At 49.3% G+C, this 25,876-nt stretch overlaps 3 protein-coding genes across 11 annotated transcripts in view; 2 read left to right on the top strand and 1 right to left on the bottom strand.

Annotated features, from left to right (window-relative positions):
* The window catches only part of poc1bl (POC1 centriolar protein homolog B (Chlamydomonas), like), a 50,578-nt gene extending 44,522 nt beyond the window's left edge, over nucleotides 1-6,056 (top strand). For all 7 annotated transcript variants that reach the window (XM_068004567.1, XM_068004581.1, XM_068004565.1 and 4 more), the window contains one exon: nucleotides 5,244-6,056. In XM_068004567.1, the coding sequence (XP_067860668.1) occupies nucleotides 5,244-5,372 (129 nt within the window). In that variant the 3' untranslated portion in view covers nucleotides 5,373-6,056. The remainder of the gene's footprint in view (nucleotides 1-5,243) is intronic.
* The window catches only part of LOC137341490 (uncharacterized), a 73,929-nt gene extending 53,671 nt beyond the window's left edge, over nucleotides 1-20,258 (bottom strand). For 2 of the 3 annotated variants that reach the window (XR_010967040.1, XM_068004614.1), the window contains exon 1: nucleotides 20,195-20,252. Coding sequence is in view for 1 of the 3 variants with exons in the window: in XM_068004614.1 (XP_067860715.1) it covers nucleotides 20,195-20,237 (43 nt within the window). In the remaining 2 variants the exon portion in view is untranslated. Of the gene's footprint in view, nucleotides 1-20,194 lie in introns of all 3 variants that reach the window. The other variant, XM_068004600.1, reaches the window with a different exon arrangement.
* Nucleotides 20,259-20,312: 54 nt separating this feature from the next.
* The window catches only part of galnt12 (UDP-N-acetyl-alpha-D-galactosamine:polypeptide N-acetylgalactosaminyltransferase 12), a 79,313-nt gene continuing 73,749 nt past the window's right edge, over nucleotides 20,313-25,876 (top strand). Inside the window, exon 1 of the mRNA XM_068004545.1 lies at nucleotides 20,313-21,134. Coding sequence (XP_067860646.1) covers nucleotides 20,743-21,134 — 392 coding nt within the window. The 5' untranslated portion in view covers nucleotides 20,313-20,742. The remainder of the gene's footprint in view (nucleotides 21,135-25,876) is intronic.

Here is a 25,876-nt window from a genome sequence, read left to right as displayed (position 1 = left end):
AAGCATACTATTTTGTCTTTGTACAAGACCTTGGTCAGGCCTCAGTTGGAATATTGTGCCAAGTTTTCATCTCCTCACATGTTGGGTGATATTGACGCTTTAGAAAAGGTGCAGAGAAGAGCCACTATACTAATTCCCAGTTTAAAGCATCTTAGTTATCAAGATAGGCTTATGGAGCTAGGACTCTACACTTTAGAGAAGTGTAGACTTAGGGATGATCTGATCGAGGTTTATAAGATGATGAAGGGAATAGATTGTGCTTGAGTTGACAGTTTGTTCCAATTAAATGCATTAGGGAAGACCAGGAGTCACAATATTAAGTTGTATAAGGCCGAGCCTAGGTTAGATGTCAGGAGGTGGTTCTTTTCCCAGTGCATAGCGGACCTCTGGAACAGGCTGCCGGCTCGTGTGGTGGACGCCAATTCGCTGAATTCCTTCAGCAAGAGCTGGACCTGTTTCTGGCTGTGGTGGAGATCACCTCTTATGAAAGGTAAGTAATGTAATGTATAGAATTATTATGCTGGAGTAATCTCCTGGACTAGTTTTGATTGCCTTGGGGTGGGGGGGTGGTTAGAAAGGAATTTCCCAGATTTTTTCCCCCAAATTGGCCTAGGCTTTTATCTGGTTTTTCTCCTCTCCCAGGAGATCACATGGTTTTGGGTGGGGTAGAGAGTGTATATAATGTGACACACAAGGTAACACGATTGTGTTGGACAGGATGGATGGACCAGAGGGTCTTTTCATGTCCATCATTGAGGTGGTAAATGGGGTCAGCTTCCACATGTACACTGACACCCAGCTCTCCCTCCCCATCACCTCTCATGACCCATGCACTGCTTCTGTGCTGTCAGACTGCTTGTCCAGCATCAAAAATTGAATTAGTCATAACTTTCTCCAGCTAAACATTGGACAGATTGAAGCCATTGTCTTCAGCCTCCATCACAAATATTATACCCTCGCCATTGACATTATCTCCCTCCCTAACGACTGTTTCAAGCTGAACCAGAACCATGGCATCCTGTTCAACCCCAAGTTGAGGTTCTGAGCCCATATCCTCTCTATCACAAGGACCACCTACTTTCACCTCGAGAACATTACCCACTATCAGCCCTTCTGCCACTGAAACGCTCATCTTGCCTTTGTCACCTCCAGATTTGACTATTCCAATGATCTTCTGGTCCATCTCTCATCCTCCACCCTCCATAAACTTCACCTTATTCAAAACTCTGCTACCCGTATACTATCCTGCACTGCATACCACTAGCCTATTTTACCCATCCTCACTGACCTATATTGGTTCTGGTCCCTCAGTGACTCAAATTTAAAATTCTCATCCTGTGTTTAAATCCTTCCATTGGCTCACCCTCTCTCTCTCTCTCTCTCTCTCTCTCTCCAACTTCCTCCAGTGCTACAAGCCTTCCCCCCGCCCACCACCCCCCCCCACCACCCCCTAATTCCTCTAGTGCATCCCCCCTTCCCTTTGTGCCACCATTAATGGCTATGCCTTCAGCTGCCTAGGTCCCACTCTGGAATTCCCTCAATCCTAAACCCCTTCATCTCTTTTAAACCCCTTTACCTCTCCACCTCCCTCTTCCCTTTAAAACCCCTCCTTAAAGCTAATTTCTTTGACCAAACTTCTCGTCACTCTCGTAATCCGTCCCTCTTTGGGTCTGCCTCCATTTTCCTCTGCCTTTGTTACACCTTGGGAAGTTTTTCTATTTTTTTAAGTGCAAGTGATTCTGTTGTTGTAAAGGTACTTTACTTGGTAAACATGACATTTTCAACTTAGGAGTTTGACTATTCTGGACTGGAAACAATTTTGCCGCTCTGGTTCATTGACTTGTTAGGTTGGGTTGTTCTTAGACAATATTCTACTTTTTTCATTTGATGTTTAGAGCAGAGGATCTTGGGTGATGTGGCTTTGCCACTCTTCTGAATAGCGCAAGACAAAAATGGAGCACGGTTGCAATTTCTAGAATGTGGATTGGGAATTGCTAATAGTCATCACCATCTGGTGTACAAACCTGAGAGCTGAGCTTTTTACAGGGCAAGGACAGATGCAGAATAAACAAACTTCTTTTTTAAAAAATGGATAGCTTGAGGAAGGAATCTTTGTGGAACCTTCAGCCAGAAGGTTGTGGGTTTAAGCCCCATTCCAGAGATTTGAGCATATTATTTACACTGAAGTTTCAGTGCCGTACTGAGGGGAGGCTGAATTATTAAAGGTGCCGTCTTTCGGATTGGATGTTAAATCGAGGCCCTCTCTGGTGGAATAAGAGATCCCATGGCACTATTCAAAGAGCAGAAGAGCTCTTCTGGTGTTCTGGCCAATGTTTATCCCTCAACCAACATCACTGAAAGACAAATTATCTGGTTATTTGTCTCATTGCTGTTTATAGGACCTTGCTGTGTGCATATTCGTTGCCGTGTTTTCCTACATTACAATTGACTATACTACACAGCCAATGAAGCACTTTTTGAAGTACTTTGGGATGTCCTGAGGTTATAAAAGGCGCTTTATAAATGCAGGTTATTTCTTCCTTTCGTTCTTTGATGCTGCATATATAAATTTGAAAACCAGGATCAAATCTCAATGGGAAGCTTGTCCAGCCTGTAAATCTGAATCTTAATCCCCACTTTAAAGGACTCTTCCTCTGTGAACATCGGCAATGGGAGAAATCTAGGTGTGGCCCCTAAAACAGCATAGGGAGCAGGAGGGAATACTTTTGTTGTTTAAAATTGCCAGGCCAAGTGGATGAGTAAAAGGCTGCGAAAAGAAATACCTCTTAGCATCGAACCTAATTCTATGCTTTTGGAACTTATACATGTGTTCCTTGATCTTCCCTGATCTATTTAGCTTGAATAGCCTATCTATGTGAACAGAGTCTAATCCTTTCACTATTTTAAAGACCTCAATCATATCTCTTCAAAGTCTATGCTTTTCTGGCTCTCTAAGCTCGTACTAGAAATGAAGAGCCCTTAAACTAGGTATATAAGAACAGGTGTAGGCCATTCAGACCCTAAAACCTGAGCTGCCATTCAATTAGATTATGGTTGAGCTGTATCTCAACTCCATTTACCCTGCTGTGCTCGATATCCCTTCATAAACAAATCAATCCGTATCAGTCTTGAAAATTTCAATTGACCAAACATCCACAGCCTATTGGGGGTGAAAGGTCCAGATTTCTAGTACCCTTTGTGTGGGAAAAAATGCTTCCTGATTTCACTCCTAAATGGTTCAGCTCTAATTTTAAGATTGAACCCTCTTTTTTTATTCGTTCATGGGATGTGGGCATCGCTTGCAAGGCCAGCATTTATTGCCCATCCCTAATTGGCCTTGAGAAGGTGGTGGTGAGCCGCCGCCTTGAACCACTGCAGTCCGTGCGGTGAAGGTTCTCTCACAGTGCTGTTAGGAAGGGAGTTCCAGGATTTTGACCCAGCGACAATGAAGGAACGACGATATATTTCCAAGCCCGGATGGTGTGTGACTTGGAGGGGAACGTGCAGGTGGTGGTGTTCCCATGTGTCTGCTGCTCTTGTCCTAGGTAGTAGAGGTCGCGGATTTGGAAGGTGCTGTCGAAGAAGCCTTGGCGAGTTGCTGCAGTGCATCCTGTGGATGGTACACACTGCAGCCACAGTGCGCCAGAGGTGAAGGGAGTGAATGTATAGGGTGGTGGATGGGGTGCTAATCGAGCAGGCTGTTTTGTCCTGGATGATGTCAAGCTTCTTGAGTGTTGTTGGAGTTGCACTCATCCAGGCAAGTGGAGAGTGTTCCATCACACTCCTGACTTGTGCCTTGTAGATGGTGGAAAGGCTTTGGGGAGTCAGGAGGTGAGTCACTCGCCACAGAATACCCAGCCTCTGACCTGCTCTTGTAGCCACAGTATTTATGTGGCTGGTCCAGTTAAGTTTGTGGTCAATGGTGACCCCCAGGATGTTGATGGTGGGGGATTCGGCGATGGTAATGCTGTTGAATGTCAAGGGGAGGTGGTTAGACTCTCTCTTGTTGGAGATGGTCATTGCCTGGGCCTTGTCTGGTGTGAATGTTACTTGCCACTTATCAGTCCAAGCCTGGATGTTGTCCAGGTCTTGCTGCATGCGGGCTCAGACTGCTTCATTGTCTGAGGGGTTGCGAATGGAACTGAACACTATGCAATTGTTAACGAACATCCCCATTTCTGACCTTATGATGGAGGGAAGGTCATTGATGGTTGGGCCTTGGACACTGCCCTGAGAAACTCCTGCAGCAATGTTCTTGTTCTGGATCCTCCCACCAGAGGAAATAGTTTTTCTGTATCTACCCTCTTAAATTCCTTTACCACTTAAACACCTCAGTTAGATCACCTTTCAACCTAAACTCATCAATCTCCTCTGAACTTTTTGCAGGACCTCTATATCACCCACCATATGAGGGGACCAAAACTGAGTATTGTATTCTAGATGTGGTTTGACCAAGGCCTTATGGAGAAAAGGACAGTGTTTCTTGTTTTATATTTAATTGTCCTGACAATACATCCCAATGCCCTATTCATCTTCACATTAGGCTAAGCACATTATTGAGGCACAGTAAAGGAACTTTACTTTGTGCTATACCTGAACTGGTAGAATTTGATACTGGTGCTGGGTGCCAAAAGTGGAAAAATGCTTAGTTCTTCGGCATTGACATCCCTCAACTTGATGAATATAACCAAAACTAAAAATATCAGTATGGTGAAACTCTTTTTTTGTGAGATGATAAATCGCAAAAATGTCTTAATAATTTATACAAGCACTATAAAAGGGAAACTTGCATTTCAATACAACAGTTTTTGAAATTGAGCTTTTTCAGATGACAATGATGTCTGGTATGCTGTCCTAGTTAATGACATTTTCATTTTAAAAAATGGTTTCTGTAGTCTTTGTGGAGTAATTTTGTGAGCATGCAATTACAAATTATAGCACAGAAGGAGTCCATTTGTACTTGTGCTGGTGTTAGCAGGAGCGGCCTTCTCTAATCCCATTTCCCTGTATCCCTCTATCCTTTTATATTCTTTTTCACTTATCTAATTCCATTTTAAGTCATGTTGTAGCCTCTTTCTCAATAGTCTCTTGCAGTAAAGCATTCCATGTTCCAATCATCCTGTGTGAAAAAAAATTCTTTGAACTTCCTCTTCATTCTCCTACAGATAATACTGAGTCTATGCCTGCTTGTTGCTGATGTACAACTTGAATGTGTAATAGATAAAACTATTATTTATTTACAGGATGGAACGATCTTCCACCCCAAGTCCAACAAGTGCATTACTTCTTATCGCACTGCTGAAGGACGGATTGATGTGGAAATGAGACTTTGCAATTCACAGGACAATAATCAGATTTGGCATTTTGAATAGAAGGATTATTCACAATTTTCCAGAGTAAACCTACAAAATGCTTTGACTTAAGTACCCATCAAAGTGAGACCAATACTAAATGGCCAGTTAATATTTAACACAGAGGCTAAATGCAAATTGTATCACCGTTGTGCCTAAAAAAAAGGGATGGAAACATGGTGGGGTGGGGGGCAAGTTTGGGTGAATGTAGATTTTGTCTGTTTTTGAATGCCAGTCATTCTGCGTGTTTTGTTTCTTATGTCTGATTCTTGGCTTGTCTGTGTATGGGATTTGATTTTTTTTCTTTGACCACTGCTTCAGATAACTGAAACTAATCAAACTGCTTTGTTGACTTAAATTAGTCCATGTTGCTGTGTGATTTGTACAATCTTGCATGGTTTGCTTTTCTATTATTTTTTAAAAGGGGAAAAAAAGATTGCAGGTTTCAATCTAGACCAAATAAAACTGTTCAATTCACTGTTTCAGAATGTAAAAAGAAATTTTAGATGTCAAATTTTTACTGAATTTATAAAATGTGGTTTAGCGTACAAAGTATGAAAATGGTAAAAGGGTTAATTGGTCTGAAAAGCACTTGTAATGCAGGAACAAAGGGATGGAACAACTTATGCAGATAAAAAAAATGTGTGAAATAAACTACTGTATTTTAGAATTCTTTAGGAATAAATTATCGTTTAATAAAAAAAACCCTTGTATTTGTGCTGATTACTAGTTCAAAGAATATAAACTGTTTCTATTGATAAACTTGCATAAAACCACAATGCTTCCATTTTGTTGATACAGTTTGCACACAATTTTACTTTTTTAACATTGCCTGGAACTGTAATACTCTTGGGCCACAAGGCTTCATGATTCAGGTGAGAAGCCATAACAAATCAGATCATTTCATTCTTGTCTGGTCATTAACATTAATAGACAATATTTAATGAGTAATAAAGGGTGAATAAATTGGCACCCCAGAGTACTAGAATGTAGGAATCCTGCCTACAATCATCTCAACCATCATCAATAAAGACATAAAGACGCCCAATCCTCCCCACCACTATGGCTCAGTGCCACAGTACAGGAAGGACCCAGGTTTGATTCTGTTTCTGTGCTGGTAGCATAGATTGTTGCAGGAGTGCAACAACTGACCTCAAGTTCTCTGGATTTGCAAAGGGGAAATTTAGGTTCCTGCTTTTTATTTTCTATCCATTGATTCATTCTTGAAAGTATCTGGACAGGATTGGGCTTGGCAGTGGTGCCTCCTACAGTTACATAGCCTGACTACACTTGCTGTCAGATGAAGAATAACCACTTGAGCAAGATATTGGAGGGTAATTGGCACCTATAAAATCTTTCCTCCACCTGAGTCAGTGCTTTCAGAAGATAATGAGAGAAAATGAAGGGGATGGGGAGACTTTTTCTCGTGTAATAGTTTTTCTTATCTACAGTGTGCTACCTCCGGTTACTCAGATCAGGACTTTTCCTATTACAGCAGTGCTAGCTATATAGAGTTTGTGGATAAAGTTTGTGAGATGACTTTTAATACAAGTTTGGACCACTTATTTGCATTAATTTAGACAATAAATGACCATTTTATTTTAGTGGAACAGCTGTAACTAAAGACATCTTTATGTGCACAGACAATATGAGAAAGCTTGGCTAATAGCTCACTGTGGCAATAATATATCCCTGGTGTTAAATTGCCATATAAACTTGTACCTGAGGTTCTAGTAATTTTATTTTTGGGTGGATTTGAACATCATCCTTTCTCAATAAGAATGCAAGAAATATTACATTTTGGCATTGTTGGGGATGGGAGGAAATCAGGAAGACGTTGCCTGAGGTTGTTCCACAGAATCAAACTCAAGGTAAAGCTGATCAAAAAATCATAACCAATGATATCTCAAAATAAGCATGTGTGTCATCTCACAGGCTTAATTTCATTCACTTAGAAGTTTATATACCATAATAGTCCCATACGTTTTTGGGTGCGATGAAGAGAAATAGTGTATTCAGAATTTCTTTTTAAAATGTGAGCTTTTTCTCTTACCTTCCTACCATGGGCATAGGGCTCTATCCCAATGTCTTCTAATTTCTTTGGGCACCTATTCCTAGTTAGTTGCCTCTGTTTTCCACTGTCAATATCTTCCACGTTTTTCTCATTACCCTCTTTAGGCTTGTTGTACCCATTTCTTCTAAGCTAACTACTCTGGTTTATATTAGAATGACTTAGAAGAATTTATATAACAAGCGATGCGAATCACAAATACTGAAGTAAAAAATGGACATCTACTCTGATAAGTTAGATTAAAATTCATCATATTGGCTTGATATTTCAATTTTAGTCTCAGAATTGCAGATGTGAAATCTAAGGTTAATAATATGTATAATGGTTTTGAATGTGGAGTTTTCTTGGTGTTGGAGTAGATTTTTTAAAAAAAATGTTGATGCTCGGTTGAATACTTTTGAGAATCTTGGTTGAAGGTATACGTTGATAAATGATAGTGAAGGTCAAATCTTATCAGCCTTCTTATTTGGTCCACTACTCAAATTCTTTGAGGGCCCCCTAGTGAATGTACAGCAAAAGAACATGAGGTATAACAGGACAAATTTCACCCAGAAAATTGAAGCTATTTCAAATTTGAAGCTATATCAAAGTAGTTTTTGGAAAAAATGGAGACTACATAAGATAGTTAGTAATTTTGAAAGACAGTGTTAATACAAAACTCAAATGTAGTAACCAGTGAGGAGGATAGTAGCAGACTTCAGGAGGACATAGACAGACTGGTGAAATGGCCAGGTACATGGCAGATGAAATTTAATGCAGAGAAGTGTGAAGTGATGCATTTTGGCAGGAAGAATGAGGAGAGGCAATATAAACTAAATGGTACAATTTTTAAAGAGGGTGCAGGAACAAAATCTGGGAGTTCATATACACAAATCTTTGAAGTTGAGAAGGCTGTTGAAAAAGCAAATGGGATCTTGGGCTTTATAAAGAGAGGCATAGGGTACAAAAGCAAGGAAGTTATGCTAAACTTTTATAAATCACTGGTTAAGCCTCAGCTAGAGTATTGTGTCCAATTCTGGGCACCACACTTTCAGAAAGACGTCAAGGCCTTGGAGAGGGTACAGAGGAGATTTACTAGAATAGTACTGGGGATGGGGGACTTCAGTTAAGTGGAGAGACTAGGGAGCTGGGATTGTTCTTCTTAGAGCAGAGAAGTTGTGAGCATCAAATCTCATACATCTGACAAGTTGTTCAACTTATATGGACTGTGCATTGATTAAGGTCAGTGAAGAGTATGACAATAGGAAAATTTCTATCTTCATTTAAAATAACACATTAAAATGAAAGATGGCTTCCCTCACTAGGTTTCAAAGTAGAGGATGGGAGATGATTTTTTATGGAAATGAACTAGGAAACGGGGAGTTAGTTCTGGGTGCAAATTGAAGTGTGCCTTGTGAAGACCTTAGCAGGTACCTGAGATTTAGATGATGGATGATTAATTGCTTTTGGCATTCTGTGCAATAGTCCCTATTTACTGAGACTTTAATCATGAGTGATTGATAGCACTGTCCTTTGGAGCTACTTAAAATGGCTTAAAAGCTATGAAATTTTCCTCAATTTGTTTTGTTCTGACAAGAGATCTGAACTCTGGACAAATTGGAATTCATGTCAGCAATGTACATTTGAAAGGCTTACCAAGAGAAAAACTTGTCTATTTCATCCAAAAGTCCTGTGATTTATCAGACTCTACAAAAATATTTTAAAGATAATATATTAACTGCTTGTGAGTCTTGATTCTATTTTAATTCATTTTCAGTGCTTACTATTTCAATATCTTGTAGTGTCTTACTGCTTTTACATATTCAACCTGTAATCAAACCTGACCAAGTAGTTTAGCCCATATGCATTGGTCTGATGATGTCTTATTTTCCATGTACTAGAAGTGACAGGAGTCTGTGGTGGGCATCCTATGTAGTGTCCGGTGACCATTATACCACAACTAGAGGGTAATTGTTAAACCTGTGATCCCTAACCCATATATGATATGTACAAGAGTACAGGGTTTGGTCATAGACTCGGGCTGTTTATGGAAACTACCCTTTTCCAAGAAAAGACCGAAGTGTTGGGAAAAGTTCTGAACTGTAATAAGGAGCTCTTTTAGAAACTCCTGTTTACTGTTGACTATGCTCTTGAAGAACACACAGAGTAAGATTTATAGCTGATTGTGGACAGATTTGCAGCAGTAGTGCAGAATTACAGGCTTAACTTCATGCTAGCTAGCATTGTAAATGGTTCCCTCATCAGAAACTGTTGCCCTTCCATTTCAAAAGCACAGTCATTACCTCCACCTCAAAAAAAAATCTACCCTGGACCCCTCTGTCCTTGCAAATTATTGCTCCATCTCCAACCGCCCTTTCCTCTCCAAATTACTTGAATGTGTTTTCGTCCCACAGATGCACGCCCATCCCTCCCACAGCTCCCTCCATGAATCCTACCAGTCAGATTTCTGCCTATCCGACAACACTGAAACAGCTTTAACCAAAGTCGCACATGACGTTCTCTGACAGTGATGGCCTGTCTTTCCCCATCTTCTCGACCTCTATGCAGCCTTTGACACTGTTGACCAAACCCTCCTCCCATGGCTTTCTTCAGTTGTCCAGCTTGGTGTGACGAGCCCTCATCTGGTTCCACTCTTATCTATCCAATCGTGGCCAGATCATCTCTGTAGTGGCTTCTCTTCCCACCCCACAATGTCATTGCTGGAGTCCCTCATGGATCCATCCTTGGCTCCCTTCTCTTCCATATTTATATGATGCTCCTTGGCAACATCGGACACTGAGATGGGGTCAGTTTTCACATGTACGCTGATGACAAACAGCTCTACCTTTCCACCTCTCCACTGCCTCTGATGTCAGACTACTTGTTCACGTCCATCCTTGGATAAGCCGCAATTTACTCCAGTTAAACATTGGGAAGACCGAAGCAATCATCTTCTGTGTCTGCCACAAATGCTGTACCCCTGCCATCAGCTCTACCCGCTCCCACTCTCGGGCTCAATCAGATTATTCACAACCTCGGCGTACTGTTTGATCCTGAGTTGCACTTCTGACCCCATATCCTCTTCCTCCACAAAGACTGCCTACTTCCACCTCCATTACATCACCTGCCTGCGCACCTGCCTCAACCCATCTACTGCTGAATCTTTCATTCATACCTTTGTCACCTCCAGGTTTGATTATTTCAATACTCTTCTAGCATCCTATCCTCCACCCTCTGTACACTTCACTTTATCTAAAACTCTGCTGCCCCTATCCTATCCCACACCAAGGCCCACTTGCCTATCACCCCTGGTCCTCGCTCACCTACATTGGCTTCTGTTCCCCCAAGCTTTGAATTTACAATTCTCATCCTTGCGTTTAAATCCCTCCAAGGCCTCGCTGCTCCCTGTCTCTCTAACCTTCTATGGCGCTTCAAATGGTAACCCCACCCCCCCAAAAAAAAACCAAACTTTCTGTTCACCTGACTCCAGCCTCTTGTGCATCCCCCCTCCTTTCTTCGCCTTACGGTTGTATCATCAGCAGCCTAAGTCCCACCATCCCTAAACCTCACCACCTCTCTCTCCTCCTTCAAGACCCTCCTTAAAACCTGCCTCTGACCAAACCTTTCATCACCCCTCCTAATACTCCTCTTTTGATTTAGCAACCTTTTAAATGAGGGGTGCAATTAACCTTTAATTCTGCACTGTGATACTCACTTAATGACCACTGATAAGCATACGGTCAATCTTTATCATTTGCTTTGTTGGGTTATTCTAGAAAGATTCTGCATCAAAATTGTCCATTCTATTGATATGAACAAAACCTTAATTTCCCAATGAATATAAACAAAACCTTAATTTCCCAATGAATATAAACAAAACCTTAATTTCCCTATGAATACAAACTTAATAAAATAGCTGTGTGAGAAAAGCAGAAATGTTGTCTTGAAATGTTTGTATTTCAAAAAAATAGTTATTGTAATTCAGAATAAAATGAAGACTGTTCCTTCAGTGAGTTTAAAACAGAGGACCAGGGATAATACATCTATGAGAATATAGGAAGATTCTTTTGATGAAAGGTTAATTAAAATAAAGACATTCAATGAGCAGTGATCAGAGACACTGTACTTAAAATGCAATTTAAGATTGCAAGGTGTCAATACCTGAGCAAACACTGATTACTGTAAGCTATGATTGGCATTCTAGCTAGCATAAATTCAGAAGGGTTTTGCTAACGCACGGAGTAGCAGCTATCGATGGAGTCTGGTTTTGACAGAGTCTATAATTGGGAATTTGGTGAGTGAGGGGATTTTTATCTAAAATTTGACTAAGTTTGGCATCAAGCATTTAACTTAAATTTAATCTTAACTTGCAGTTTTCAGTTAGTGATAAACAAGCAGCCTGAAGTGGCAGTTGGTCACCTAGTTAATTAGGTGACTGGTTAGAACTGGTAATCTACTGTCAGCTGAGGCTGACTCAGGTGATTGGCATTCTAGCCAGCATAAATTCAGAAGGGTTTTGCTAACGCATGGAGTGAGGGAGTACAGAGTAGCAGCTATCGATGGAGTCTGGTTTTGACAGAGTCTATAATTGGGAATTTGGTGAGTGAGGGGATTCGGTGCAGTAAGGGGTGAGGTGCATTTGTTTAGACAGCAGAGCGGAGTGTACCGAGAGCGGGTCACAGCAACAACAAAACAAAACTGCAGTGTGACGTTACAGGTAAGGCAGCCAGGTAGGTGGTTGGCGGTGAGTATCTCTTCTGTTTTCTTCTTTCTTGGGACTGTGGGCTCAGTAACTTATAGCATAAAACTAAATTAAAAAAAAAATCTAAACTTAATTTAGTTATAGCAAGTAGCGTTTTTTAGTGAATCAAGGTCCCTAGTGTAGTTAATATTCTCTAAATTAAGAGTAATTTAAAGGAGTCATCTCCTTAAACGGAGTAACTAACGAGCTTAATCTAAGGCAAGTCATGGCAGCAGAGCTCGCACCCGTGATATGCTCCTCCTGTGCTATGTGGGAAGTCATGGACACTACCGGTGTCCCTGGCGACCACGTGTGCAGGAAATGTGTCCAGCTGCAGCTACCGGCTAACTGCATTTTGAAGCTGGAGCTGCAGATGAATTCACTGTGGAGCATCCGCAATGCTGAGATTATCGTGGATAGCATGTTCAGTGAGGTGGTCACACTGCAGGTAAAGATTACGCAGGCAGAAAGGAAATGGGTGACCGCCAGGCAGAGTAAAAGGACTAGGCAGATAGAGCAGGAGTCCCCTGGGGCCATCTCCCTCTCAAACAGATATACCGCTTTGGATATTGTTGGGGGAGATGGCTTATCAGGGGAAAGCAGGAAGAGCCAAGACCGTGGCACCACGAGTGACTCAGCTGCATAGGAGGGGAGGAAAAAGAATGGAAGAGCAATAGTGATAGGGGATTCCATCGAAAGGGGAACAGATAGGCATTTCTGCAGCCACAGACATGACTCCAGGACGGTATGTTGCCTCCCTGGTACGAGGGTCAAGGATGTCACGAAGCGGCTGCAGGACATTCTGAAGGGGGAGGGTGAATAGCCAGAGGTCGTGGTCCATATCGGTACCAACGACATCGGTTAAAAAAAGGGATAAGGTCCTGCAAGCAGAATATAGGGAGTTAGGAAATAAATTAAAAAGCAGGACCTCTAAGGTAGTAATCTCAGGATTACTCCCAGTGCCACGTGCTAGCGAGAGCAGAAATAGGAGAATAGACCAAATGAATGCATGGCTTGAGAGATGGAGTAGGAGGGAGGGGTTTAAATTCCTGAGGCATTGGAACCGATTCTGGGAAAAGCGGGACCTGTACAAGCTGGACGGGTTGTACCCAAGCAGAACCGGGACCAATATCCTTGCGGGGGCATTTGCTAGTTCTATTGGGGAGGGTTTAAACTAGTATGGCAAGGGATGGGAACCAAAGGGCAGGTACAGTTGGGACAAATTCAGACTAGGCAACGAGAAATAGAAAAGCAGTTAGTGACGTAGTTAGCGACTCAGAAAGGCAAAAGAAGGTTAAATAGTGTTCAGCATAGGAATTTGATGGGGTTAAAGGGTATATACATCAATGCAAGGAGTATTACAAACAAAGCAGATGAGCTAAGGGCACAGATAGTCACATGGCAGCATGACATCATTGCTATAACTGAAATCTAGCTTAAAGAGGGGGATAATTGGCAGCTCAATATCCCTGGATATAGAGTTTTCAGGCAGGATAGAGTGGGTGATAAAAAGAGGGGGGGGGAGCATTATTGGTTCAAGAATTAATTACAGTGGTGAGAAGGGATGATATGCTAAATGGATCATCAATCGAGGCCATATGGGTTGAGCTAAGAAATAAAAAAGGGGCAGTCACACTACTAGGGGTGTACAATAGACCCCCGAATAGTGAAAGGGAGATAGAAGAACAAATATGTAGGTGAATTTTTGAGTGCAAAAATAAGGGGGCAATAATAGTAGGGGACTTCAACTACCCTAACATCAACTGGGATTCAAACAGTGTGAGGGGCACTGAGGGTGCAAAATTCTTGATCGGTGTCCAGAAGAACTTTTTTAGCCAGTACGTGACAAGCCCAACAAGAGGGGATGCAATTCTAGATTTAGTCCTGGGAAATGAAGATGGGCAAGTGGGTGAAGTGACAGTGGATATTGAGGATAGTGACCACAATTCAGTTAGTTTTAGCATTATTATGGAAAAGGACAGTTAAATCAGGAGTAAATGTTTAAAATTGGGGGAAGGCAAATTTTACAGAACTAAGAGGTGATTTGGCAGAAGTGGACTGGACACAACTACTTATGGAGAAATCAGTGGCAAGCCAGTGGGAGGCACTAAAAAGTGAGATTCTACGGGTCCCATCAAAGAAAAAGGGTGGCACTGCCAAATTTAGAGCCCCCTGGTTGTCCAGAAGTATATGGGGCAAGATAAAGCAGAAAAAGAGAGCTTATGACAGTCACAGAAAACTAAATACTGCAGAAAGCCTAGAGAAGCATAGAAAGTACAGGGATGATGTAAAAAAGGAAATAAGGAAAGCAAAGAGAGGGCATGAAAAAATATTAGCTAGTAAGATTAAAGAAAACCCAAAGATGTTTTATCAGTACATTAAGAACAAGAGGATAGCTAAGGAAAAGATGGGACCTATCAGGGATGATAAGGGTAACTTGTGTGTAGAAGCAGAGGATGTGGGTATGGTTCTAAATGAATATTTTGTCTCCGTATTCACAAAAGAAAAGGATGATCCGGACGTAGTAGTTAAAGGGGAGAGGTGTGAAATATTGGATAAGGTAAACATTACGAGAGAGGAAGTACTAGAGGGACTGGAATCCTTGAAAGTTGATAAGTCACCAGGGCCAGATGGATTGTTTCCTAGGCTATTGAAGGAAGCCAGGGAGGAAATAGCGGATGCTCTGAGGATCATTTTCCAATCTTCACTAGATACAGGGGAGGTACTGGAAGACTGCAAACGTAGTACCATTGTTTAAAAAGGGTATGAGGGAAAGACCAAACAATTATAGGCCAGTCAGTCTTACCTCGGTGGTGGGCAAGCTATTAGAATCAATACTGAGAGATAGGATAAACTGTCACTTGGAAAGGCATGGTTTCATCAGGGATAGTCAGCATGGATTTGTTCACGGAAGATCATACCTTACAAATCTGATTGAATTCTTTGAGGAAGTGACAAGAAGGATTGATGAGGGTAGTGCAGTGGATGTTGTCTACATGGATTTCAGTAAGGCATTTGACAAGGACCCACATAGCAGACTGGTCAGAAAGGTAAAAGCCCATGGGATACAGAGAAATGTGGCGAATTGGATCCAAAATTGGCTCAGTAACAGAAAACAAAGGGTAAAAGTCAATGGATGTCTTTGCGAATGGAAATCCATTTCCAGTGGTGTGCCACAGGGCTCAGTGCTGGGTCCCTTGCTGTTTGTGGTGTATGTTAATGATTTGGACTTGAATGTAGGGGGCATGATTGGCAAATTTGCCATGTAGTTGATAGTGAAGAGGATAGCTGTAGACTCCAAGAAGATATCAATGGGTTGGTTGAGTGGGCGGAAAAGTGGCAAATAGAGTTCAACCCGGAGAAGTGTGAGGTAATGCACTTAGGGAGGGCAAACAGTAAAAGGGAATATGCAGTAAACTGGAATATATTGAGAGGGGTCGAGGAAGTGAGAGACCTTGGAGTGCATGTGCACAGGTCCCTGAAGGTGGCAGTACAGTCAGATAAGGCTGTGAAGAATGCTTACGGAATGCTCTCCGTTATTAGCCGAGGTATAGAATACAAAAGCAGGGATGTAATGATGGAACTGTATAAAACGCTGGTGAGGCCACAGCTGGAGTATTGTGCGCAGTTCTGGTCACCACATTACAGGAAGGATGTAATTGCTCTGGAGAGAGTGCAGAGAAGATTTACAAGAATGTTGCCAGAGCTTGAAAATTTCAACTACGAGGAGAGATTGGATAGGCTGGGGTTGTTGTCCTTGGAGCAGTGGAGGCTGAGGGGAGACTTGATTGAGGTGTACAAAATTATGAGGGGCCCAGATAGAGTAGACAGGAAGTACCTGTTTCCCCTAGCGGAGAATTCAAGAACTAGAGGAAATAGATTTAAGCTGATTGGCGGAAGGATTAGAGGGGACATGAGGAAAAACTTTTTACCCAGAGGGTGGTGGGTGTATGGAATTCGCTGCCTAAATTGGGTGGTAGAGGCAGGGACCCTCAACTCTTTTTAAAAAGTACCTGGACCTGCACCTAAAGTGCTGTAAGCTGCAGGGCTACGGACTGGGTGCTGGAAGGTGGGATTAGAACGGGCACCTGGTTGTTCTTTGAGCCGGCGTGGACACGATGGGCCGAATGGCCCCCTTCTGTGCTGTATCTTTTCTATGGTTCTAAGTTATACTATGGTGCCAAGTAGCAGATAGTTAGCACCACTGTATTCTTAAAAAAAAAAGTGCACTTCAGCTATCTACAGCAATTGGTCTCTGTAATATTGCATTTTAATCTTAGAAGAATATTAAATGCTCTGCTTTTGCCATGGGTTAAAACAGTATTGTTACTTTGATATTCAATTTAATGAAGCTTGATTGATGATCCAAAAACAACAGGAGGCACATCTTTAATGCTGGATTGTGTCTACAGCCCTTGAGTTCCTTTTCCATTGTGAGCACGTTTGAAGGATTCCATAATAGAAGCTGACATTGTATATATTTCACAAGAGGAGACTCGAAGCAACCAGAACACAGCTGGTGTACAATGTATTGGCTTGTTTGTCATTAGACTACAGAAGACTGGGGTGAATGTGTCTTGGGCAGCCCGTTTTACACTCCACTTGATTTAAATTGGGTGGAGTGTAAAATGGGCTGCTGAATTGCTATTGCCTCTTTTGCATTTCAGCCAAAAACTAATTTCACCCCTACTGTTTCCAAAGAAGGAAAAAGCAGTCATAGCTCTCTGATGCTTCAATATTGAATGTTCACAATTCACTATTTCTGGTATGCTTTATGTGTCTTCTACTGTGAAGACAGATACAAAATATTTAACGTCTCTGCCGTTTCCTTATTCCCCATTATAATTTCTCCTGTCTCAGCCTCTAAGGGACCATTGTTTACTTTTGCTACTCTCTTCCTTTTTACATACTTGTAGAAGCTCTTACAATCCGTTTTTATATTTCTTGCTAGTTTACTCACATATTCTATTTTCTCCCTTATCAATTTTTTGGTGGTCCTTTGCTGGTTTCTAAAACTCTCCCAATCCTCAGGCTTACTACTATTCTTCGCAACGTTGTAAGCCTCTTTTAATCTAATACTATCCTTAACTTCTTTAGTTAGCCACGGATGGATCACTTTTCCGTGGAGTTTTTATTTTTATTATTAATCACTCCTGTGAAGCGCCTTGGGATGTTTTACTACGTTAAAGGTGCTATATAAATGCAAGTTGTTGTTGTTGAACAAACCAATATGGTAATTTGCAATACAAGACTAAGGGTAGCATTATGGAATGGCAAGCAGATACCCCAACTGCCGAACCAAATGATTCAAGATTTTACATTTCAGCAGACTAAAGGCTGAGGTGTATTTCCCTCAAGAAACACATTTGGATGAGATGAAATCACACAAATTAGGTAAGATGTGGGTATCTCCTTAACTAATCAGATTGAAGAATTGTTAATATGCATTACAGACTGAACCAGGAAGTGTAAGTTAGAATAGTGATTCCAACAATAATTAAAATCTGAAGGAATGAAACTCCACATTTGTAAATGCTAATTTTCAATGCCAAAGAGGTTGTTTGGCAGTAATTATGACTTCCCACACTGTTAAAATGGTACTTAGGCTTGACTTAATGTTTGTTGGCAAGTTTAGTCCATATCTGCGACGTCAGTACAGGAACTTCATGCTGTTCAATACATTAGAATGGGAGCCAGACAGCAAGATGCCTTTTTTGCTCAACTTTTGGAGGAGCATCGCATCTCAGAAAGCAACCTCCAGATTTCCACATTTAACTGTGCATATGTGATCGCATGATCTCATTGAAACATATAAGATGATGAGGGGGCTTGACAGGGTAGATGCTGAATGATTGTTCACACAGATACCCTGTAGAGGGCATAGACGCTGTTTGGATTTCTAATATCCAGGAACTTGCTGTCTATGGGCAAGTGCAAGTCTAACGATTGGCGCCCGTTCATTCACCGCTCGCGGCAACATCCAGCGTAATGTTTTTACAACTGAATAGCTCACTAGGCCACTTCACTGAGAAAATAGAGAGTGAGAATAAACGGCTCATTTTCAGGTTGTCTGGTTGTAACTAGTGGGGTGCTGCAAGGAGCAGTGCTGGGGCCTCAGTTGTTTATAATATATATCAATGACTTAGATGAGGGGACCGAGTATAATGTATCTAAGTTTGCTGATGATACAAAGCTAGGCGGGAAAGTAAGCTGTGAGGTGGACACAAAGAGTCTGCAAAGGGATATAGACAGGTTAAGTGAGTGGGCGAGAAGGTGGCAGATGTAGCATAATGTGGGGAATTGTGAAATTATCCACTTTGATAGGAAGAATAGAAAAGCAGAATATTTTTTAAAAGGTGAGAGACTAAGACATTTTGGTAGTCAGAGGGATTTGGGTGTCCTTGTACATGGATCACAGAAAGTTAACATACAGGTACATCAAGCAATTAGGAAGGCAAATGGTATGTTAGCCTTTATTGCAAGGGGTTTGGAGTACAAGAGTAAGAAGGACTAGCTGCAATTATATAGGACTTTGGTGAGACCACACCTGGAGTACTGTGTACATTTTTGGTCTACCTAAGATCGGATATACTTGCCTTAGAGGCAGTGCAACAAAGGTTCACGAGATTGATTCCTGGGATGAGAGGGTTGTCCTATGAGGAGAGATTGTGTGGAATGTGCCTATATTCTCTGGAGTTTAGAAGAATGAGAGGTGATCTCATTGAAACGTATAAAATTCTTAGAGAGCATAACAGGGTAGATGCTGAGAGGCTGTTACCATTGGTTGGAGAGTCCAGATCTAAGGATCATTGTCTCAAGATAAGGGGTCGGCCATTTAGGGCCGAGATGAGGAGAAATTTCTTCACTGAGGGTTGTGAATCTTTGGAATTCTCTACTCCTGAGCACTGTGGATGCTCAGTTGTTGAGTATATTCAAGGCTGAGATCACTAGATTTTCAGACACTAAGGGAATCAAGGGATATGGGGATAGGGTGGGAAAGTGGAGTTGAGGTCGAAGATTAGCCATGATCTTATTGAATGGCCGAGCAGGCCCGAGAGGCTGTATGGCCTACTCTTGTTCTTAATTCTTATGTCTTTATGTCTTCAGTTGTGTGAGACTGGAATCATATGTAGGCCAGACCAGTTAGGGGTGGCACATTCCATTCCCTGAAGGACATTAGTTAATCAGTTGGGTTTTTATGACAATCTGGTACCTTTCATTGTCATTTTGTTCTAGTGCTTATTCACAATTACCGGATTTATTGAGTCTTAATTTCTCAACTTGCGATGGTGAGATTTCGGATGGGATTCTCCACTTTGTATAAATATCACATAGAAACATCGAAAATAGGAGCAAGAGTAGGCCATTCGGCCCTGCTCCACCATTCAAAATGATCATGGCTGATCGTCTAACTCAGTACCCTGTTCCTGCTTTTTCCCCATATCCCTTTAGCATTAAGAAATATATCTATCTCCTTCTTGAATACATCTAATGACTTGGCCTCCACTGCCTTCTGTGGTAGAGAATTCCACAGGTTCACCACCCTCTGAGTGAAGAAATTTCTCCTCACACTTCTCTGGATTGAATTCCATTTGTCACTTTTCTGCCCACTTGACTAGTCAACTGATATCTTCCTGCAGTCTACAGCTTTCCTACACGGCCAATTTTTATATCATCTGCAAACTTCTTGATCAAGCCCCACATTTAAGTCCAAATCATTAATATATACCACAAAAAGCAAGGGACGCAGTACTGAGCCTTTGCAGGACCCCACTGGAAACGTTTCAAATAAATCAAAATACTGAGGATACTGGAAATGCCTGTCAAATAAGCACTGGGCAGTGTGTGCCCTGTGCCGGTTGTAGCAGGAATTGAACCAGGCACTATCTTTTAACCTGAGGAAAGCGTTCTGAGGGTGAACATTTAGTCAAGTGATGTTCCAACCGAATGCATTGGGGATTTAGGAGCTTCAGGTTGTTGCGGATCCTGTGCGACACTAAGAAGTGGGATTTTAAAAAAATGCCTTGAATGAATTAGAAAAGCTCCACTCACCCACTCCACTCCGCCGAGGGTTCAGCCACCGGACCGCGTCCATCAGACCCCCGTCTCCAGGTAACGACTCAACAGTCGGCGCGCTTCCGCTTTCGGCCCCGCCCACTCCGGTCTCCAGGTGACGACAGAGGCAGCACTTCCGGTGCAGCGGCTGTAGGAGTTTTTTTTCAAAAAAAAAAGAAAGTTTTGTGGAGCGGCTTCGGCGGGACAGCGGAGCGGAGCGGGGCCGGGGCTTAGCCGAGCCGAGGAGTCCGTGCGCGGGGATTGACACGGAGCTCGGTGACCGCCTCACCTGACTGCCGGGTCCCCCACCCTCGGGCGGGCGGGCAGGCAGGCACTCACTCACTCACCGGCAGGAGCTGCTGGGGGCGCCCGCCGGCCGGCGGCGGTTGCTAAGTGCGGGTGAGGCGGGCACGGCGGCCGGGCGGTGGTGGTTTGAAGCCTCGCACTTTACCCCCGAGTCCTTGACCCTGCCCGTGTGTTGGGTGCTCGGCCCGCGTTCCCCCAGGGGAGCTGGGTGGTTTTCAAGTTGACCCAGGTGCAGGACGATGGTGCTGGGCAGGCGGCGGCGGTCCAGGGCGCTCCTGCTGCTTTTTTGCGGAATGATCGCCGTGGGGTTCGTCATTCTCACCCGGGGCGGACAGCAGGAAAAAGTTGAGGAAACTCAGCGTCAAGAACGGGGCCCTGGCGCTAATGGTGCGGCTGATGGCGGCTCCGACAGCTTCAGCGACTCAGAGTACGAGAAGTTAAAGAGACCTGTTTATGAGAAACCCCCGCTGGATGTGAACGCGCTGGGAGAGCTGGGCAGAGCGGTCCGCCTGAACCTGGAGGGCGAGGAGAAGAGGAAGGAGGAGGAGAGTGTCGGCAAACATCAGATCAACATCCATGTCAGTGACAAGATCTCCCTACGCCGCCGACTGCCCGAGAGATGGAACCCGCTGTAAGTAGAGAGCGGTCAGCACTCGCACCTCCTCACAGCACCCCCCCCCCCCTTGCCTTGCCCTCCCCCCCCCCCTTGCCTCCCCCCCCCCCCTTGCCTCCCCCCCCCCCCCTTGCCTCCCCCCCCCCCCCCCTTGCCTCCCCCCCTTGCCTTGCCTCCCCCCTTGCCTTGCCTCCCCCCCCCCCCTTGCCTTGCCTCTCCCCCCCCCCCCTTGCCTTGCCTCCCCCCCCCCCCCTTGCCTTGCCTCCCCCCCCCCCCCCTTGCCTTGCCTCCCCCCCCCCCCCCCTTGCCTTGCCTCCCCCCCCCCCCCCCTTGCCTTGCCTCCCCCCCCCCCCTTGCCTTGCCTTGCCTCCCCCCCCCCCTTGCCTTGCCTCCCCCCCCCCCTTGCCTTGCCTCCCCCCCCCCCCTTGCCTTGCCTCCCCCCCCCCCCCTTGCCTTGCCTCCCCCCCCCCCCTTGCCTTGCCTCCCCCCCCCCCCTTGCCTTGCCTCCCCCCCCCCCCCATGCCTTGCCTTGCCTTCCCCCCCCCCCCCCCCCCCCCTTGCCTTGCCTCCCCCCCCCCCCCCCCCCCCTTGCCTTGCCTCCCCCCCCCCCTTGCCTTGCCTCCCCCCTTGCCTTGCCTCCCCCCCCCCCTTGCCTTGCCTCCCCCCCCCCCTTGCCTTGCCTCCCCCCCCCCCCTTGCCTTGCCTCCCCCCCCCCCCCTTGCCTTGCCTCCCCCCCCCCCCTTGCCTTGCCTCCCCCCCCCCCCCATGCCTTGCCTTGCCTTCCCCCCCCCCCCCCCCCCCATGCCTTGCCTTGCCTTCCCCCCCCCCCCCCCCCCCATGCCTGGCCTCCCCCCCCCCCCCCCCTTGCCTTGCCTCCCCCCCCCCCTTGCCTTGCCTCCCCCCCCCCCCCTTGCCTTGCCTCCCCCCCCCCCTTGCCTTGCCTCCCCCCCCCTTGCCTTGCCTCCCCCCCCCCCCTTGCCTTGCCTCCCCCCCCCCCCCCTTGCCTTGCCTCCCCCCCCCCCTTGCCTTGCCTTGCCTTCCCCCCCCCCCCCCCATGCCTTGCCTTCCCCCCCCCCCCCCATGCCTTGCCTTCCCCCCCCCCCATGCCTTGCCTTCCCCCCCCCCCCCCCCCTTGCCTTGCCTCCCCTCACCCTTGCCTTGCCTCCCCCCCCCCCCTTGCCTTGCCTCCCCCCCCCCCCCCTTGCCTTGCCTCCCCCCCCCCCCCCTTGCCTTGCCTCCCCCCCCCCCCCCTTGCCTTGCCTCCCCCCCCCCCCCCTTGCCTTGCCTCCCCCCCCCCCCCTTGCCTCCCCCCCCCCCCCCCCCCCCTTGCCTTGCCTCCCCCCCCCCCCCTTGCCTCCCCCCCCCCCCCCCCCGCCTTGCCTTGCCTCCCCCCCCCCCCCCCCGCCTTGCCTTGCCTCCCCCCCCCCCCCCTTGACTTGACTCCCCCCCCCCCCCCCCACCCTTGCCTTGCCCCCCCCCCTTGCCTTGCCTCCCCCCCCCCCTTGCCTTGCCTTCCCCCCCCCCCCCCCCTTGCCTTGCCTCCCCTCACCCTTGCCTTGCCTCCCCCCCCCCCCCTTGCCTTGCCTCCCCCCCCCCCTTGCCTTGCCTCCCCCCCCCCCTTGCCTTGCCTCCCCCCCCCCCCCCCCTTGCCTTGCCTCCCCCCCCCCCTTGCCTTGCCTCCCCCCCCCCCTTGCCTTGCCTCCCCCCCCCCCCTTGCCTTGCCTCCCCCCCCCCCCCTTGCCTTGCCTCCCCCCCCCCTTGCCTTGCCTCCCCCCCCCCCCTTGCCTTGCCTCCCCCCCCCCCCTTGCCTTGCCTCCCCCCCCCCTTGCCTTGCCTCCCCCCCCCCCCCCCCCCGCCTTGCCTTGCCTCCCCCCCCCCCCCCCCCCCTTGACTTGACTCCCCCCCCCCCCCACCCTTGCCTTGCCTCCCCCCCCCCCTTGCCTTGCCTCCCCCCCCCCCCCTTGCCTTGCCTCCCCCCCCCCCCCTTGCCTTGCCTCCCCCCCCCCCTTGCCTTGCCTCCCCCCCCCCCCCTTGCCTTGCCTCCCCCCCCCCCCCCTTGCCTTGCCTCCCCCCCCCTTGCCTTGCCTCCCCCCCCCCCCCTTGCCTTGCCTCCCCCCCCCCCCCCCTTGCCTTGCCTCCCCCCCCCCCCCCCTTGCCTCCCCCCCCCCCCTTGCCTTCCCCCCCCCTTGCCTTCCCCCCCCCTTGCCTTCCCCCCCCCCCCTTGCCTTCCCCCCCCCCCCCTTGCCTTCCCCCCCCCCCCTTGCCTTCCCCCCCCCCCTTGCCTTCCCCCCCCCCCCTTGCCTTCCCCCCCCCCCCTTGCCTTCCCCCCCCCCCCTTGCCTTCCCCCCCCCCCCCCTTGCCTTGCCTCCCCCCCCCCCCCCCCTTGCCTTGCCTCCCCCCCCCCCCCCCCTTGCCTTGCCTCCCCCCCCCCCCCCCCTTGCCTTGCCTCCCCCCCCCCCCCCCCTTGCCTTGCCTCCCCCCCCCCCCCCCCTTGCCTTGCCTCCCCCCCCCCCCCTTGCCTTGCCTCCCCCCCCCCCCTTGCCTTGCCTCCCCCCCCCCCCCCTTGCCTTGCCTCCCCCCCCCCCCCTTGCCTTGCCTCCCCCCCCCCCCTTGCCTTGCCTCCCCCCCCCCCCCTTGCCTTGCCTCCCCCCCCCCCCCTTGCCTTGCCTCCCCCCCCCCCCCCTTGCCTTGCCTCCCCCCCCCCCCCCTTGCCTTGCCTCCCCCCCCCCCTTGCCTTGCCTCCCCCCCCCCCCCCTTGCCTTGCCTCCCCCCCCCTTGCCTTGCCTCTCCCCCCCCCCCCCCTTGCCTTGCCTCCCCTCCCCCCATGCCTTGCCTTGCCTTCCCCCCCCCCCCCCCCCCCCCCCCCCATGCCTGGCCTCCCCCCCCCCCCCCCCCCCCATGCCTGGCCCCCCCCCCCCCCCCCCCCCCCCCCCCCCCATGCCTGGCCTCCCCCCCCCCCCCCCCCCCCCCCCCCCCCATGCCTGGCCTCCCCCCCCCCCCCCCCCCCCCCCCCCCCCATGCCTGGCCTCCCCCCCCCCCCCCCCCCCCCCCCATGCCTGGCCTCCCCCCCCCCCCCCCATGCCTTGCCTCCCCCCCCCCCCCCCCATGCCTTGCCTTCCCCCCCCCCCCCATGCCTTGCCTTCCCCCCCCCCCCCATGCCTTGCCTTCCCCCCCCCCCCCCATGCCTTGCCTTCCCCCCCCCCCCCCATGCCTTGCCTTCCCCCCCCCCCCCCCATGCCTTGCCTTCCCCCCCCCCCCCCCATGCCTTGCCTTCCCCCCCCCCCCCCCATGCCTTGCCTTCCCCCCCCCCCCCCCCCATGCCTTGCCTTCCCCCCCCCCCCCCCCATGCCTTGCCTTCCCCCCCCCCCCCCTTGCCTTGCCTCCCCCCACCCTTGCCTTGCCTCCCCCCCCCCCCCCCTTGCCTTGCCTCCCCCCCCCCCCCTTGCCTTGCCTCCCCCCCCCCCCCTTGCCTTGCCTCCCCCCCCCCTTGCCTTGCCTCCCCCCCCCCCCCCCCGCCTTGCCTTGCCTCCCCCCCCCCCCCCCGCCTTGCCTTGCCTCCCCCCCCCCCCCCCCCCTTGACTTGACTCCCCCCCCCCCCCCCCCCACCCTTGCCTTGCCTCCCCCCCCCCCCCTTGCCTTGCCTCCCCCCCCCCCTTGCCTTGCCTCCCCCCCCCCCCTTGCCTTGCCTCCCCCCCCCCCCCTTGCCTTGCCTTCCCCCCCCCCCCTTGCCTTCCCCCCCCCCCCTTGCCTTCCCCCCCCCCCCTTGCCTTCCCCCCCCCCCCCTTGCCTTCCCCCCCCCCCCCTTGCCTTCCCCCCCCCCCCTTGCCTTCCCCCCCCCCCCTTGCCTTCCCCCCCCCCCCCCCTTGCCTTCCCCCCCCCCCCCTTGCCTTCCCCCCCCCCCCCCTTGCCTTGCCTTCCCCCCCCCCCCCCTTGCCTTGCCTTCCCCCCCCCCCCCCATGCCTCGCCTTCCCCCCCCCCCCCCATGCCTCGCCTTCCCCCCCCCCCCCCATGCCTTGCCTTCCCCCCCCCCCCCCCATGCCTTGCCTTCCCCCCCCCCCATGCCTTGCCTTCCCCCCCCCCCCCCCTTGCCTTGCCTCCCCCCCCCCCCTTGCCTTGCCTCCCCCCCCCCCTTGCCTTGCCTCCCCCCCCCCCTTGCCTTGCCTCCCCCCCCCCCCTTGCCTTGCCTCCCCCCCCCCCCCTTGCCTTGCCTCCCCCCCCCCCCCCTTGCCTTGCCTCCCCCCCCCCCCATGCCTTGCCTTGCCTTCCCCCCCCCCCCCCCCCCCATGCCTTGCCTTGCCTTCCCCCCCCCCCCCCCCCCATGCCTGGCCTCCCCCCCCCCCCCCCCCCCTTGCCTTGCCTCCCCCCCCCCCCTTGCCTTGCCTCCCCCCCCCCCTTGCCTTGCCTCCCCCCCCCCCTTGCCTTGCCTCCCCCCCCCCCTTGCCTTGCCTCCCCCCCCCCCTTGCCTTGCCTCCCCCCCCCCCCTTGCCTTGCCTCCCCCCCCCCCCTTGCCTTGCCTCCCCCCCCCCCCCTTGCCTTGCCTCCCCCCCCCCCCTTGCCTTGCCTCCCCCCCCCCCCTTGCCTTGCCTTGCCTTCCCCCCCCCCCCCCCATGCCTTGCCTTCCCCCCCCCCCCCCCTTGCCTTGCCTCCCCTCACCCTTGCCTTGCCTCCCCCCCCCCTTGCCTTGCCTCCCCCCCCCCCCTTGCCTTGCCTCCCCCCCCCCCCTTGCCTTGCCTCCCCCCCCCCCCCTTGCCTTGCCTCCC

The sequence above is a fragment of the Heptranchias perlo genome, chromosome 2 (assembly GCF_035084215.1).
Source record: "Heptranchias perlo isolate sHepPer1 chromosome 2, sHepPer1.hap1, whole genome shotgun sequence".
NCBI lineage: Eukaryota > Metazoa > Chordata > Chondrichthyes > Hexanchiformes > Hexanchidae > Heptranchias > Heptranchias perlo.
Note: the sequence above shows the minus strand (reverse complement) of the source record. Positions and strands in the feature narration are given on the sequence as shown.